The sequence below is a fragment of the Apteryx rowi genome, unplaced genomic scaffold, assembly GCF_003343035.1.
Source record: "Apteryx rowi isolate R43461 unplaced genomic scaffold, aptRow1 scaffold_589, whole genome shotgun sequence".
Taxonomy (NCBI): Eukaryota; Metazoa; Chordata; class Aves; order Apterygiformes; family Apterygidae; genus Apteryx; species Apteryx rowi.
Genome location: NW_020450859.1, coordinates 195,075 through 212,836, shown reverse-complemented (window position 1 = coordinate 212,836; position 17,762 = coordinate 195,075). Strand labels below are relative to the sequence as shown.

The 17,762-nt window shown below is 34.9% G+C and overlaps 1 protein-coding gene across 1 annotated transcript in view; it reads left to right on the top strand.

Moving 5' to 3' along the window:
• Positions 1–17,762, top strand: part of LOC112974075 (CUB and sushi domain-containing protein 3) — a gene marked incomplete at its 3' end in the record, with an annotated part of 516,764 nt that overhangs the window by 304,567 nt on the left and 194,435 nt on the right. Inside the window, exons 22-25 of the mRNA XM_026082659.1 lie at positions 4,746–4,902; positions 9,221–9,412; positions 13,985–14,111; positions 14,956–15,158. Coding sequence (XP_025938444.1) covers positions 4,746–4,902; positions 9,221–9,412; positions 13,985–14,111; positions 14,956–15,158 — 679 coding nt within the window. The remainder of the gene's footprint in view (positions 1–4,745; positions 4,903–9,220; positions 9,413–13,984; positions 14,112–14,955; positions 15,159–17,762) is intronic.

The window sequence follows — 17,762 nt, the reverse complement described above, 5'->3', positions numbered from 1 at the left end:
TGCTTGTAAGCTCTGTAGTCTCCTTTAGCTGTAAGGAAACCCTTTATATTTACACAGAAAGGAATAGTTACTATTTTTCAACTTGACTAGATAGTCCATTATTTGTAGCAAACATTTTATTGTCTTGAAGCCAGTTGAAAGTAGAAAGCTTTTATGTCAAAGGTCTTTTTAATACAAATATACTTTTCCAATTTAGCAGGGGAAAGGCAACCTTTAGTAAAATTAAAATTTGAACAAACATTATATGATTAAGTCTTCAGGAGTTTTCAACATCAATAGAAACTTTGCTACTAGMGTTGGACTAGTTGACCTCAGTGTGGTACTCTGATAGTGAGGAGAGCACTTCTCTGTTAATGTTAAAAAACAACAACAAGAGCAACAACAACAAACTGCAGGCAGATTCCATAGGTGAATGTAAAGTGAAGAAGAAAGGAACATCAAGTGTGAAAGACTGAGATGGAGAGGGAACATAAGTTCTTCTTTATAGTATGACTTTATAGTTGACTGAGATTTTTTTCAGAAAGAGTTTTTTCTTCAGGAGTTGTAAATAKATACAAATATTTGGCTGTGAGAAATTTGCAGGGTTATTTTGTATTCATCTTTAAAGCTATATTTGAGTGTACTATTGAAAAAGGAAGGTAAAGATACCTCATTTTGAAGAAAAGAAGCATACATTTCATTCAGAGTTTCAGAAGATTGTTCAAAATTCGGGAAACTCCACCCACTAGTCCCCTTTTTGAGGCAAAGTCAACACACTTTTTCAAGGACTTTGATTTTTGGAAGGAATGGAAAATGCTCCTTAAAAAATAATACAACTTTGGCTCTCTTTTAGTGGAAGATTAGTGTGCAGTGACCCCATGAATTAAGAGCTTAAGGATTAAGGCAGAAAAAAAAGCCTGTCAAAATCAACATTTTAGATACTGGGAAGGATTCATGGTATGTCTAGAAGTGTTATCTAATTGGTCTTATAGTATTGGAGAAAAAGAAGCAGTCCACAGTTAAGCATAGTGATGAAGATCCTACATTAACAAACTACAATGCCTTTTTTTTTTTTCAAAGTAATGTTAGTCTTCTGAGAAGTTGTGTAGCACCTTGTCATATAAATGCATTTTGTGTTGTTGGCAGCAGATGACAGGCAGGAAGAAGAGAAAGGTTGTGCACAAGGCGTGGATCTCTGCAGTGGGCCACCAATTGCACTCCCCTAGCTTGTGTGCTCTTACCTGGCAGTATGCAGAGGGGAAGATGACATGTCAGATGAGACTGCAAAAAATGGGAAAAAATGGCTTTAAGAATTGTTTTTGTTGCTGTTATGAAGCTGGCTTTCTTTTCGCTTCTTCAGAAACCATCAGTGCAGCAACTGGGAGGGAATAAAATAATAGTGGAGGCGATTGTAGAAGTGGCACTGAGGCTCCCCTTCCCCTCTGTGCTGCTCAGCACTCTCACTTTGTGCTCCTGCACGATACGTAGAATTCGGTTTGGCTGCATTTGTTTGCTCTTTGACCTATGGGCCAGCTTTGAAGTGTGAGCATGGGATTCAGTTTTTGATGTTTTTTGTGCAAAATTTTTAAAGGGAGGTAATATCTGGGGCTTTTTGCTAGTTTGTTTCTTAAGAATTTTCCACACCTGCTATCATAATCCTTTCAGCCATAGCATCCTGAAAACATGGTGTGAAATAGGTAATAAACATAGGGGAGAAAAAAACTGAAACATATGGGCCCTTTTCTGCCTTTATATTAGTGCTTCTGTTTGCATGTGGTATAAATGATATATTTGACGGGGTGTTGACAGCTTCAGCTCTGAGCTGCCTATTTTATGCTTTCCTTCTCTTTAGAAAGGCACAGATCTACATATCCATATGCCTATTATGTTTCAACGGCAAGTCTCAAAAAGAGTTTGATTAAAATACACAAGTTTAATAAATTCACTTTAAACTATTTGCGTGTTAAAATTTTATAGAATGGAGTTAAATAACTTACCAAACTTACAAACATTCATTTCTATTAAAAATTTCTTGATAATTAAGTCCCTCAGAAGCTTACGAAGTTTCTGTTTTTCTCCAACTGTAAATATAAGCGTAATCCTCCCTCCCCCAAGAAATAGAATAAGAGTACATCTGTCTGTTCAAATCATATTTATCTAAATGGTGTTCACTCATAGGATCCTTCTCTATAACATCTCAAAATATCCTTGTGATATTTATTATCAAATTCATTCAAAATCTTTAGCAAAACTCCCACCCGTAGGAAGGTTGGAAAGACAATGTTGCTCCTGCAAATCTCACAAGAGAATGTAGGCTGTTACCACTTTCTCTGCAACATAAATACATAAAAATATGATAGTTTTGGAATAGAATGAATAACTGTGTCATTTTAGTAATATCTAGAAATTTCTATGTAGGGCACAGAAACTTGGATGAAATATTAAAAAAAAAAAAAGTTTATCCATTTATTGTCCTAAGGGATACCCAAGTATCTCAAGAAAATGAATATATGTTACTTTGGATATTTAAGTCAGCCACCCCCAAAAAAATGTTTTTCAGACAAATCACATCCTTCCTTCAACCAAATTAGTTCTCTTACACAAAGAATCAGAGAGTTTTGGAAGCCTTAGGATACTTTAAATTTTGTTACTTCATAGAAGTAACATAGGCTTAGATATATTTTACAATGAGGCTGCTAGTTATCCATAAAGTAGAATTAATGTCAGCTTTGGAGAGATATCAGTGTTCACAATAAGCAATGTGTCAATGTGAAAGGATTAATATGGTAGGACAGTTGACAAAATTGGCAAGAAAATATGTGTTTGGGAAAACTGTTACRTAAAGAAAATTTGTATTGTACTTGAAGTGGCTTATGGGAAGTTCTGGCAAGCTTTTGAAAATAGTTGGCATAACTTATTAATAGCTTCCTTCAGTTAATAATTAGTGATCCACACATATATAACAGAAGAAAATAGATTGCTTTTATGCCGTGCTTAAAAATAAAATAAATCCAGAATCCTTGGGTGTTATTAGTTATAAGTAGCTTGGAGAGATTAGGAAAAGGAGCATCAAGTACAAGTTGACTTCTCTTTAAGTCAGTCATGATGAGCATATCTCTGTAGTATAGCAGTAGTGCTCCTGGAATGRACTTTTTTTCTTTCACCTACTGAACAAGAAATAAGTCTGTTTCAGAACTGATTTTGTGCTGCTTTGCCTCTGGCCCTGCTTGATTACTGATCTTAATATAATTTTAAAGAAATTTTAAATAAAGTTAAGGAAGACATCCATTTTAACACTACAAKATATATTTTAAAACTACTTTTTGTTGATAAGCATTAATAGTAGCTTTTTTACTTCAATTTCTTATTTTAACTCTGGGAAGGGATATTAACATTTAAGTGCTAGCATTAATGCTATCATTAGCATTAAGTCTGTTCGAGTTTATTGGCTTGTTTCAGTAAAAACAAGGAAAGATGTCAAGTCATTTTGCTCTGCTTCTTAAACTGCTATGCAATTATTTATTCATTAGAGSTGGCTAGCAATGGCCTTACTTGTTTTATTTTATCATTTCATTAAGTCAAAAGTCTCTGGTATTTCTAGAGACATCCAATTTCTGCAAAATAGGAGTTAAGTATATAAATCATTCTCATAGATGAGGAGCAGACATCATAATATTTCACATTCTTATTCTTGCCTTACTACTGTTGCTGGTGGGTTTGGTTTGATTCATTCTGGTATAGATTTCTCTTTATGACTGTAAACTTCGATTACATTTCAAATTCATACAATTAGGTCTTACTTAGGACTAGAGACAATTCCCTATTTATTTAGTGAAGCTTTAGAATTTCTCTGTATGACAGTTTGAAAATTATTCAGAGGTCAGTTTACTGATTTGCAAGTGAAATTATTCTTAGAACCCATTTATCAAAGTTTTAGTGGTTATATAAGCCACTAAATAAATCTTATAGGATATTGTGCTTGAGTTAGCAAATACTGTTAATTTATAGTTTAACTATTTTTAAGAATGATAGGAATGCATCACGAGTTGTTACCTGTGATATTTTAAAGCAATAAAATTGTAAGGAAATTTTCTGAATATTATTAAAAGATTGTTTTATACATTAGTAGTCTGATAGAAGTTTTCTAGTTTAAATATGGAAAAGGACAACCCTTGAAGAAAAATAAATAATAATAATGCTGTATTCCAATTTACATATAGATTACATTGCTCTTCCAACTTACAGAAGCAGTTACTCTATTTATTTTATTCTGATTTCCTAGTCTCCTTTTACTTTACAGTTAGATTTGAACCTCTCTTTACTTAGAAAAGTTTTACAGATGTTTATTTAACAGGTCAAAGTTGGGGGTAAGTTAGCTTTTCTATTATGCCACCTCAGTGACCTGAGGCAGACAAAGCTGCACAAAATAAGTATTTGCTGATGGGCTGTGACCAGCATTATAGTTTTGGCAGTGAAAGAGAGAAACACAGATGTTTAAAAACATTGAGATAATATGGCAGCCCTGCCCACTTCTATTGTCATGCAGAAAATGAACTGCTATATTTTAAATTGTGCATTTGAAAGGTCACCATACTTAACTTAATTCAAGAGAGGCAACCAGCTTATCTAAAGAGTGCTCTCCCTTGACTGGCCATAGATGTCCCCTAGCAAAGCTGTCCTCTCCCTTAATTGAAATGTAATGAATTATTTTGCAACTCAAATACCTCATTTTTTTAGTAACTGTAAAAGTAATGTTTGTTTTACAGATATATGATGGCAAAGACAACACTGCTCACCTGCTGGGTGCATTTACTGGGGCATCATTAAGAGGATTGACACTAAGTAGTACTTCAAATCATTTATGGTTGGAATTTAACTCAGACTTGGAGGGCACTGATGAAGGTTTTCAGCTTGTGTATACCAGTAAGTATTTGAGAAAACAATAATAATAGATTTATGGTATTTATGGAACAAAAATTCATGGCTCAAGAGATGAAAATGCAGTCCAAAGTCAAATACTGATAAAAATCAAATGTTACCAGCAGCTCATTCACCATTCATCAAAACAATCCGATGCCATAATTCTGCCTCAAACAACATTTAGTGTACTGAAACTCTGGCTTTGACAGTACTTTCAGTAGTTTGATACTTAAACTGCTGTCCTTTGCCAGAGGGTAATTTTGGTGTTTTTTCAGTCTTGGATGGATAAGAAAAAATTACAATAATTTTCTGTCAATGGTTCCAGCACATAAAACTATTTAAGCACCTGAGTAGTTTTAAATACGTAGCCAAGTACTTTTGTTTCATAAAGATTGTTAATAAGTAAAAGCAGTCCCTCAATCTTAACACTTATGTCTTCATACTGCCTTTCCCTAAGGACTAGCAATATCTGAGTCTGGATTATTGTTTAGAATAATCCAGTTTGGATCTAAAGTTGTTAAGAGAGATTCCTAACAAATTTCTTACCACTACGTAGACTGAAAAAAATAACACTGTGAGAGTTAGAAGAGGTAAAACCATTTCACATCTCTGGCTTGGAGAGTATATAGAAAACAGTGGTACATGTCTATTTTATGAAACGGTGGCTTCTGAAAATGATTGGCACATGATATATATGACTTCTTATGTATAATTATATCACCTTTGCTGAATCGTCCTTTACAAAACTGAGTTTCTAGCAAGCAGAATAGCATTACAAAGCAAGCCTGCAATACGACTGTTAATATCCTCCTCTCTGCCTATGCCTAAATTATTCATATTCACCCATTCAAAACATTGTCTCAGGTTTTCTTAACTTCTCTGTCTTTCTTTTCTAGTAAAACTAATATAAGTGTACTGGAATGAAAGGAAAATATTTCAAGATTCTACAAGTGTATCTAATTAGTTTTTAAGATGAAATTTGGGTAATTATGCCATGTGATAGCAAGGCAAGCCTGTGATAGCATAGGACTGTACTCTATGATTTATCATAGGCCTTCCAGTGCTGTGTTACTATGCCAGTGTCATACAGATTTTATCAATTTTAGAAAACCTCAGAAATCCTATGACATTCATCTTTTTGAAGGCAATGGTGGTGAGGTCCATAAACTTGTTTATAGACTGAATGTTTGCCTAATGCACTGTCTTTTCCCATTATGCTTTTCATGGTGCAGATTCACTATTTATTACTTACATATTCAAAATTTCAAAAAAATCCTTAATTTGATAAATACTATTTTATAGCAAAAGTTAAACCCTAACAAAGAAAAATGAGATATTAATGTAATAAATATATTAATTTCATCATACTTTATCCCTAAATTTAGAGAATGTAATTAGAAAAAGAAATGCATTTTATTATATAGGCAGAAAGCTAAAGATGCCTGTCTTCCCATGATATGGAACAAGCTTCAAAACTGATGTTTTGCCACTGCATGTGGCTTGCTCTTTTAGTTCCTTGTCTCTACTATGATGTTGTGAAATTGCATATAAAGTGATTTTTCAGATACCTGTTTTCCAGTCTTTTTCGGGCTCTTTTGTTAAAACCCCCAACCTCAAATTCCATCTGGCAACCAGTGTAAATCATGGAGTTTAGATCTCATATGTCCACAAGCTGCATGCTCATTTAGTAAATGGGATCTAATACCCCTTCTGGTTTTATCTTTCAAGAGAGTCTCAAGAGGTCCTGCCTAGTGTATATGCTAATGATCTATTCTTTAGTTGCATAAATAAGAGATGATTGCATTACTTCTTTAGAAGTGGGTAGAAAAGATGGCATTGGACCCAGGCTGATATCTGTGTATGAGGGTACTGGCTAGGACATCACAGGAGCTTTGTGATATTTAGCAAATAGTAGTAATGCTACCTTTGTGAGCTCTTTGTCTGAGGTTTTGACAGTTCTTTCAACGGCTTCCTCCCAAACCACTAGGTTCATCTCCGTCTTGACTTACATGGGCTGCAGCTACATGACATACACCTCGGCGTCAGCCAGGCCACAAGCCTATGTAGGCTAAGCCTGTGTACGGGAAAGAAAGGAGAAAGTATTCATACTTTGTAACTTCAGGCACCTACTCAGGTGTTTGTATAAATCATCCTTTCCTTTTGACAGAAAGAGTAGGGACCTCGGAACCTAAATCAAGTCACCTAAATTAGGCAGTACTTAATTTTCTAGCCTGAACAATGCTGAATATTCTTCTGTAGATGTTCCCTTCACTGGAAAGGTATGTAGGGTGAAGGCTTGTTTCTTAAGTAAACATCTTGTAGATAGGATAAATACTTCCCTTCCTGAGTGCTCCAGCTAATACAAGAGATAAACGCCACGGAGTTGATTATAATTTTCACAGTCTGAGTCCCTTCATTAATCCTGATATTGTCCACTTAATATTGGTACAAGAGCATTACTGTAGACAGTCATGATATTTTATACAATAATTGAAATCTTTTGAGGAAGATAACTAATACAGGTTTTGTTTTATTTTCATAAATCCAGAAAATGGCATCTTTCAAAACTACCATCCACAAACCTGATGCTCTTAAGCAGTCAACAAAATCCCTGCGAGCTGCGGTGAAGCATTCGGTGTCTTCAAGGACATATTGTGGCCTTTGTGATTTTTCAACTGCCCAAATTAGCTATTTAGTGCCCTTTTGGGCTCCCTACAGTGTGCCCCTGGCTACGAGGTGCAACTCCAGAAGGATTCAGCTCTACCCTTGGTCCTGGGTCAGAACTGCCAGCACTGTGTAGGTGGCTCAAATACCTACGCTAGGGCAGCTAAAATGGGGCTAACACCTGTGCTTAGGCAGTGGAATCGCACTTTTATCTTCATCCTTGAGAGGGAAATATTGAGTTACTAAGGCAATTTTGGTACTGTCTATAACCAGACTGTGCACAGGTGAGAGCATCTCAGGGATCAAGGCCCATTTAGACTTCTTTTCACACAATCTGATCAACAGGCTTTTTTAGAAAACAGGAAACTGCTCAATAATTATTCAGACTGCTGATATCAAAAGTACGATTCTTTGCTTGGGCCTCACATTAGCCTTTTAGCATTTCGGCAGCACTGTCTCTGCTGGGAAACAATATCTCAGCTTGGAATGAGAAAAGTTCAGCTCAGGGGTTGTAGAGGCCCTTCAGGAGATGAGCYGTTTTCAGTGAGACATTTAATGAGCTGAAACCAGAGCCGCGAACATACAGCATTTGACCTACTTTTTTTCCTCATGAGAGCAAATAGCCCTGTCCAACCTGAGCCATTTTGTCTGCAAAATAAAATATTGAACATTTTCACAATCAATCAATAGTAATGATGCAGTACCTGAGGACAGATTGTGAAAGGCTACCAACTGTTGACCAGCTGGATAAATACTGTGTAAATGACTTAATTGGACAATGCAGAATTGAAAATCCCTTAATTTGCTCCCATATCAGCTACCTATAGGAATATCAAACTGTCACAAAGTATCTTTTTTACCTACATGCAATATGAGCTTAGTGATACTTTAAAAAGATATTTGTTTTTGAACAAAGCGAGGTTTTGAGCTGCTTCTCACTTAGTAACAACAAAGAGCATTTTGAGTAGAAAATCTTTCTTCTGAATTACAGTTTATGTTTCCCCAAATGTTAATATGCTTTCCTGCCTTTGTATAATGTATAAGTCATTTTTCCCTCTTTCTCCAAATCTTTTAATTCTCAAAAATGACTAAATTTTTTGGCTTTAATTCTCCATATCATCATCATTGCTTCCTGCATGCAGTTTTTAAGCTTACAAACTATTGAAAGCAGAATTAGAGTAGGAATTTATGAATATCACAATATATACTTTGTGCCATAGATGCCATTATGCTGCTGGTGCTATCGTGCACAATAACAACAAACAAATCAGCTGTTAAATTTTGTTTATGAGCCTTTAAATGACTGTTCACAAACTAAGTTGTCATCAGAGTAAATGGACAGTCACTAAAAGCATTTTATAATTTATCATAGCATTTTAGATCTGATCAATAATGATCATGAATTCTCTTCCAAGTCTTTAGTTGGACTCTTAGAAAAAAATGCTGCTATGACAGTTTGGTTGGCATGCTCAAAGTAAGTAGTATAGCCAGAATTATTCTACTTAGGCTGTTTAAAAACAAACAAAAAGACTTAAATATGTTGTTACATGAAGTCTGAAAATGTTTGTTTTCCACCGGAAAACAAAAAAAAAAGTTAATTTCATCAATGTACATATCTGCTTGATTTTGTAACTATATTTTTTTATTCCTAACACAGGTTTTGAGCTTTCACATTGTGAGGACCCTGGTGTGCCACAGTTTGGATACAAGATTAGTGACCAAGGCCATTTTGCTGGAAGCACTATAATTTATGGATGCAACCCAGGTTACACGCTCCATGGGAGTAGCCTTCTAAAGTGTATGACAGGGGAAAGAAGGGCATGGGACTATCCTCTGCCATCATGTATTGGTAGTAGCCTCTTTTTTAATTTTTTACTTAAACTACTATCTAAATATAAGAAATTAAGAAAAAAACTTAATTTTTTTTTTAGGGATTGTTAGATATATATGAAATATGATCTGTACATATACAGATCTATTTACAGATAAGTTTAAAGATATATCTGTGTAGTGCTCATCTGAGTCTATATGAGTAGTGTTGCTTTTTTTGGTAAAAAAAAGATAGTAGTTATTAAACATGTATGCATAATGAAATTCTTACTAAGTGAAATTCTAATTATAGTCAGCAAATAGTCAACATAAAAAGACAGCTTAGTCAGAAAACCAAGACTGTATAAATTTTATGAGGGGTTGTAAAAATAATATATTCTTTTTGTTATTGTAACTCAGTAACATTAAGTTAGAAAATACTTTTCATATATAAATAAATATTTGTATATATATTCATATATATGTGTGTGTGTGTTACAAAATCAAAAGAAAAATATAAAGAATATTAAGACAGATATGGAGGAATATTATATTTTTATCACTTGGCTTCTGTAATGTTGCTGTGATGACTAGCACTATTATATGCATTATTGCAATATTACAATAATTTTAGAAGCTGTGCAGGTACCTACAGGCTCATTTCCTTCCGTAGGAAAAGAAGAAGAAGATAGGAATTAAATACTCTAATAATTTTCTTCCATAGTCACCTACTTTTAGTGGAAGTGAGGAACTAGTGAGTAGAAGATGAAAGGGGCAAAATGCCATTTGTGCCGAAATTTAAGTTTGAAAGAAAGTAATGTATTCTGGCATATCTTTATCAGGGCATAAAGCCCATTTAAGAAAAATATGTAACAAACAAGAACTAAATAACTCTCTGATAGTAATAATTAGGGAATAAATACTTAAATCTCAAATTTGTGACAATCCTTAAAATATTCCAAATGATAAGGATTTTCTGCATCATCTAGAATATATGAAATTGAATAATTGTGATTATCTAAGATATTTATGCTATCTGTGGGAGGTTCAGTTTTCTCGTATGCTAAGCACATATTCAGAACCTTGCATGGTTGACATCTAGACGATCTAGAGGAAGGGGATCTCTAGAATAACTCACTTGGCCACTGTTGTCATGTATCCCTGCATGATGGAGGTAGGCTGAGTCTGTAGCCAGGTGCCAGGATGACTGGCATGGCTTGTCCCTGGATTTAAATGATCCAGCAGATCCTCTCCATCAGAGCTGAATCCAGCCCAAAAGCTGCAGGTTGACCACCTTTGGATTAGAAGTGCGCCAGATTCAGAGCTGATATAAGCGGGCAAAGAACTTCAATGAACTGAAATCCAGAGCTGAATCTGGACCTCTGCTTTAGTGTTAAAAGTGACGATATGCTGCATATAGTCAGTTGTCTTATTCTTTTTGTATTCAATACCCTGAAACTATCCATCTCAAATCACTATCTTTCAAAAATTACAAAAATGAATCACCTAGTTTTTGCACTGTCACAAGACTATTTTTGAAAGCTGCAATATAATTAATGCAAAATGTTTTGTGCAGATAAATCTATGCAGAATGTGAGTCAATCTTTAGTATAAACTTCTTAGAGATTTAAATTAATCTTATTCAAAATATATCGACATAGTCTACTATTAACAGGGAGGTTACTTATCCATCCAGTTTAGAATATCATGTATGCAGCAAAATCACGACACATCAGGCATGGCTATTCAGATGAAAGCTTGCACACAGAAAAAATGCGTTGTTGACAAAGTTTGTTTGTTTGTTTATTTTTCTTTATTTTAACCTCTTCGTTAAGCAAACAAAGGTACATAAGTGGTCATTTAAGTGAGTTTATGAATGCTTTATATGGATTTTGTTTATTTCAATAACATATTCTGCTATAGCCAAGTATTAGAACCCCTTATTTGTGTCGAGGAAGTTAAACTGCTGTAAAGCCGTTGTCTGTATCAGTACAGCAGTATATGTCCCAAGCTGAGGTTTACACAGGTTTGGCAAAATATTTTTAAAAATCATTTTAATCAAAAGAAACCAGTCTTTTGTGTAGACCAACTTAAGAAACTGAAAAGTTTTTGAATCCCAATTGTAAAGTGATGTTATCGACTTTCACATGCATTCTAGTTTTTTTTTTTAATATTAGTTAAGGATCAAACAGATGCTTCAAATACTGTTGAAGAGATGCAGTACGAGTCCTATAAAATGTCTTAGACACCAGTTTATGTCTTCTAGGCTTCCTGGGCTGAGAAATATATAGTAAGAGATTAAGGGTGTCTTAGCAGTGATAGAAACGCACAACAAGATCAGTAAGAAAGGAGCATGTTCAAGTTAGAAACATGCCTGAAACAACACAGCAAAGTCTCATAGCACCAGATTTTGTACAGGTTTGGGATCTCATAATATGTCCAAACAAAACCCTGGGTATGAAAATCCTGTGCTTATCTGTGCTGAGAATAGTCTGGTTTAGAGTTTATAATAGATAGACTGAATAGTACAAGGTGAAGATGAATAATCGGTAAAACTGTTCTCACAGACAGATTTCTGTTTTATAGAAATCTTTCTTCCAACATTCACTTCTAGTTAGAATCAGATTGAAACGAGGCTTCTTTGCTACCCAAGAAAATTTAGAAGAAAAGGTTGTTTCTAAAGCACTGACGCTTTTTCTATCCAGAGTACTTGTTCATGCTTCAGGTAGCTGCCTGCACTGAAGTTTAGGGCTTACAAGACCTTGGTCACAGCCCAGCACACCATCGCTCTTTTAGAGTACACAGACTGTTCAGCCAAACCCTGTGAATCCATGAAAACAGTGATGCTTTGCAGGGAATATTTTAGATTGGCATTTACAAATAAAATGACTCTACTGGCAATTTCTGAGCAACATTAAGTCAGAAGCCACTTCAATTTGCTGTTACAATCAGAAATGGGATTTAAAAAAAGGTGTCTATAGTTTGAATGTAATTTCATGGAAGAATGTGATGTGACAAGACAATAGCAAAACTGCTTTCTGGCAGTTCTAGTTATCATAAGCTTTAATAAACATGCAGTAAATATTGCAACACAACACACTAACCACTGAATTTATAGTAAGAAAGAAAAATACTCATTCCATTTAACCTGAAACCCTTAGAAGTATCTTTAACATTGACACTTGGAGACAAAGTCACGATGGTTAATTAGGATTGTCTTCATAGTAAACAGCGTGGAGGAGGAAGGTGCTTGCTCCTTGGTGCTGACGGCCACCCGCAAGGCTGCTGAGGACTCCCCACTCGCACCGGAGGCGGCACCCAGCACACGCGGGAGCTGGAGCCTCGCTGGAGAGGCAGAAAGTAGCTGCTAGGGAAAGAGAGGGGACCTTCTAAACTGATAATAAAAAAGTAAACCATTTATCCTCTGTGACAATTAGAAATAGTAAACTGATAGTTGCACACTGGCACTGGGGTGGGAACGTAATTACTTTTTCGTTTTGTTCAGTTTGTCAGTGAATAATTTTCTTTTTATAGAGCACTGTATTTATASCCTCATGCACTGGAGGAATAATAGACAAGCCTGTCCTCTGAGCTGAATAACCACTGAAGTTTGTTTTTTTTTTTAAGAGATTTTAGGAATTAACAGGTTGGCAAGGTGCTTAGAAAAGATATGAAGGGCCACCTGTCTCTGAAAATTTACTTTTATTATGTCAAAGAATCTATCGAGTACCATTTCACTTGTATCACAGAACACAGAGATCATAAGGTAATAAATCTCTCAACTAAATATTTTAGGTGATGTTAAATCAAAATAAAACTGCGTTTTAACTCTACCAAGAGATCTAATCAAAGCATTATTTTGGCTTTGGAGTTCACAAGAGAGAAAGCATTAGCAGGACTTTAAAAAGAAGGAAAGCAAAACAAGGAGGCTGTAAAAGCCTAGGGAGTCTACATAAAAATTAGATTTTCTCAGAGATTAGGTATCAAGATTATGAAATATTCAGCTTTGCCTAATGGCTGGCTGAAGCCAGCTAACAGGGAGCTACTTACCATCTGCTGTCCTCTGAGAAATAATATAGCTTCCCTATGATCACACTTCTTTAGTAAGAAGTTTTACAATTCTTTTATATAAACCTAAAGTATGATTTTGTCTCTGAATAGCCTGTTTTTATATAATTCATTTCCCCCCTGTTTTGTTTTCATTTTCTTTCCTCCTTACTCGCTTGAATAGTTTTCTTTATTTTATTCCACTGCTTTTGAGAAACATCAAGCTGTTGGGTTTTTAAGTAACAATCCTTGTTCCTTTCATTATACAATGGCTTGTTTTCTGATTATTATATTGCATTCAGAATGATTAGAAAAACATAGGTGTTAAAGGAAAATACAAGAAAATTTAAATAAAAAATATACTCATAGCTTGCTTTCCCAAAGCGCTTAAAGAACTTATGTGTTGTCTTAAAATTTTAGGAAATACATTCAGTTTTATCATGTTTGGATTGAGTTATTTGTTCAGCAAGGCGGTAGGAGTATAAACTGATTGCTCAGATGATTAGTTGGAAGGCCATCTGTAATGAAATGGAAGTAACACATTATGCAATGCTGTTTTTATTAGCTGAATGCGGAGGTCGTTTTAAAGGCGAATCCTCAGGAAGAATCTTATCTCCCGGCTATCCTTTTCCTTATGACAACAATCTGCGTTGCATGTGGATGATTGAAGTAGACCCAGGAAATATTGTCAGGTACTGAAACCAAATCTTAATTATATATAACAAATCTCTTTGATTACATAATAACTAAATCTTAATTATACACTAAAAAAGAAGAGATTTAAGAATTTAAGATTTCACATGCAGATCGAGGCCAGTATTTCTGGCATCCTAGATTTGGATCTGTAGATTTGTGTTTAGCTATCTATTTTTCAAAAGACATTGTCTGATGAAGATCAAACCCTAAAATTGCTTATCATATTGTGAAACATTGATGAATTTTAACCACTGTGTTAATATACAAAATAGAACTACACTGTAACTGGAAATCTTGTAAAAAAAATCTAGTAAGAATGCTATTTTGATGCCAAAGTCATAAAATTGCCTGCATATAAAGTAAAAAGTGATGGAGTCAATGGAAATATTTAGTGGAAGAATCAGCTAGACTCCTCCCACCCAAATTATTACAGTTCAGTAATTATTTTTAGTTGGATATTTATTGACACGATGTGGCCACCTGCTTGAGTTTACAGTGCAATTTAATTTATATTGATGAAAATCTGGTACATAGTGTTGTTTTAAGAACGGAAAAATCTATTGAAAAGATTGTGTGGATGCTTATAAATTATTTGAATGACTAAAGTAATGTATTATTTCATAGTACACAAATTCAAATATTATTAATTTTAAAGGAACTTTGCTTTCAAATATATGTATGCATTGGGTTTTTATGTACCCAAATGTAAAGGTATCAAAAAAATATGGAAAATTACCCCTGGAAACAGCAGTTTATTTACTTTCTTGGTTTAGTATTATAGCTAAAGATATATTGTTCAGTAATATGAAAGCTGGTAATAAAATCATGGTATTCTTACAGCCTCCAGTTTCTTGCTTTTGATACTGAGGCATCACATGACATTCTACGAGTTTGGGATGGTCCACCTGAGAATGAGATGTTACTCAAGGAAATTAGTGGATCTCTTGTTCCTGAAGGCATTCACAGTACACTCAACATAGTCACAATCCAATTTGACACGGACTTTTATATCAGTAAATCTGGGTTCGCCATACAGTTTTCAAGTAAGTTTATGAATGTAATTATGAATGTAATTTTTAGATACTTTCATTATAGGTGGCTCACCTACAGATAATTGGTGCTGGCAACAATTCAAATCAGTGACAATGTTTCTAGCTGTTTTGGTAGGAAGAGAGTTGGTAGATTTGTTGTAAAACTATATTTTTATCTTTTTTTCCTAAAAAAAAGATTGTTTGTGTGGGTTTCAAAAAATATCCATGTCTTTTCCTATTTGGCATTGTTTCAAGGGCAGCTGGGAGAGTGCAGGAATGCTTATAATTACAGCTAGTGTTTTTCACAAAGGGGATGATGTAGGAATGTCAAAGGCTCCATCCTTTTCTGATCAATAAGAGCCTCTGCTTCCCAAGACATCTGTGCAGAGTTTTCATTCCTGCTGCGTTTGTATGGGATGAAACAGGAAACGGCACTGAAGGAACAGCAGTGTCCCACTCCCTTTCGCCTTCTAGCACTGTGTCATCTTACAGACTTTAACAAGCAGGCAGCATGGTGACAATTCAAAGCAGTTATGTAACTGTTATTAAATCCTTTTAGAAGCTTTTAGTGCTCAAAGAGAAGAAATCTTCAAGTGAGGTCAATTTTGGCTTTTTTTTCTTCTAGTCAGTAAAATAATTTTTCCAAAAGGCTAGCGAGATTTGGTCAATTAGCATCATTTTATCTAGCCATAATGTTTCTAGCAGGGGTTGACACAGAGATGGTATTTTTTTTATGATAACAACATTAACCTTGTTGTGCTTTCTATGCTTGGGAGTTGTATTAGCCCTTATTTTCCCCTACCCTCATTCTTTCTGTTAGTATGACAAATGCATGCGTGCACCTTCACAGTAACTTAAGTTGGAGGGAACCTTGAATGGAAAAGAGGAATGAAGTATGTGAATGAGAGGACAAAGTAAAAGGCATTTAATTAGTAGCAAATGAGTGCCTTTGTTCCATTGTGTGTTCTTTTGAAGCCATGAATAAACCTTTTAATCCTTTAGCTCCAAAATATTTTTACAACCTTATCACCTTGCCCCCTTAGAACGTACTTAGGAGAGTCTCAGGTATCTGCTTTTCAGCCTCAGCACACTCTCACTTATTTTGAGGCTGAGCCAAAAAATTATGGGATGAACATTACATATTGAAATTATTCAATCAGTTATCTAAGTTGAGTGGGAAAAAGAGGTTGATGTAGACTAAGAGTGGGGTTAAAAGGAAAAATGGATTGGACGTGGGAATAAACCATCCAGCAGTTACTGATGTACTTCCAGTGCTTTACCTGAGAAGAGTTTTTAGACTTTCATCTGAAAGGAGAGGTATTCTACTTAATTCCCCATGCTCTTGCCATCTGTTGAGGTCTCATTATGACAATTTAAAGGATCCATGAGGTGTTACTGCCTCAGCATTTGTCTTACTTTTCAATCCAGGCTCCTTCTCAAATACTTGATGTTGCACAGTTGGGGTAAATATTTAGTATTTATTAAGGAACACAGATTTTTATTTTTTTTATCCTAATTTAAGATTTTTAGAATAACACATAAAAAGCTATGCAGCCTCAGTTACGCTTTTGCCCTCTGGATACAGTATTTTACTAGCCAGGAAAGAAATATCTTTGAGGAGGAAGGAGAAGGATAATTCTATATAATCTTATTTTTAGCTTGAATATACTTTCTTTGAATATATAATGTAGCCTGAGTGAAACAGATGGTGCCTACATACTTTAGCTACAGTGTAATTAACAAACAGAAAACTCACACAGGGGAGGTATATGCTTTTATTTTCCTCTTGCCATTTTAGGAAATAGAGTATGAGTATTTAACTGGATTATTGGCATTTTAACCTCGCTAGGAATGTTAATCAAAGACAATATAAACTGTATGTTTAAATGTTTAGAAGCCCCTGAATGCTATATTTTTTATATTATTTTCTTAATCCAATTAAACTAAAAATCTGCTTCTACGATATGGATTCTCTTTTTTATCAATTCCTCACAGTCTTTACTATCTTTCTGTCAACTGCTCATAAACAATTCCACATCTGTAATTTATGTAATGACTGAAGAAATTTACCATTGGTAATGTGGTATAATTTGAATTTTACTCCTTTCTATATCATCCAATAAATACAGAAAATGAATTTGCAAATGGCAAAATAACAGGCAAGATAGCGTCCTTCACCAAATGAAAAGGGAAAAAAAGCCTAGAGAAGCTGATATCACAGAAGCACAGAATGGCTGAGGTTGGCAGGCACCTCTGGAGATCATCTGGTGCAACTCCTCTGCTCAGGCAGGGTCACCTAGAGCAGGTTGCCCAGGACCATGTCCAGYTGAGTTTTGAATATCTCCAAGGATGGAGACTCCACAACCTCTCTGGGCAACCTGTTCCGGTGTTCAAGCACTCTCTCCCTCTCTCCCTATACATAAAAATAAATATGTGAATATATTATATAAATAGTGGAAAGAGAATTACAAATCAATGAGTATTCTTGTATGTATATAGGTAGTGCTATTAGAATTGACTCTTAACTGGGGCTGCCCAACACCTTCCCTTGCAAGTCATCAAAATTGTTAATAATGTGCAAACACAAGGAGTCAAGATGAGATTTTTCATGCTCAT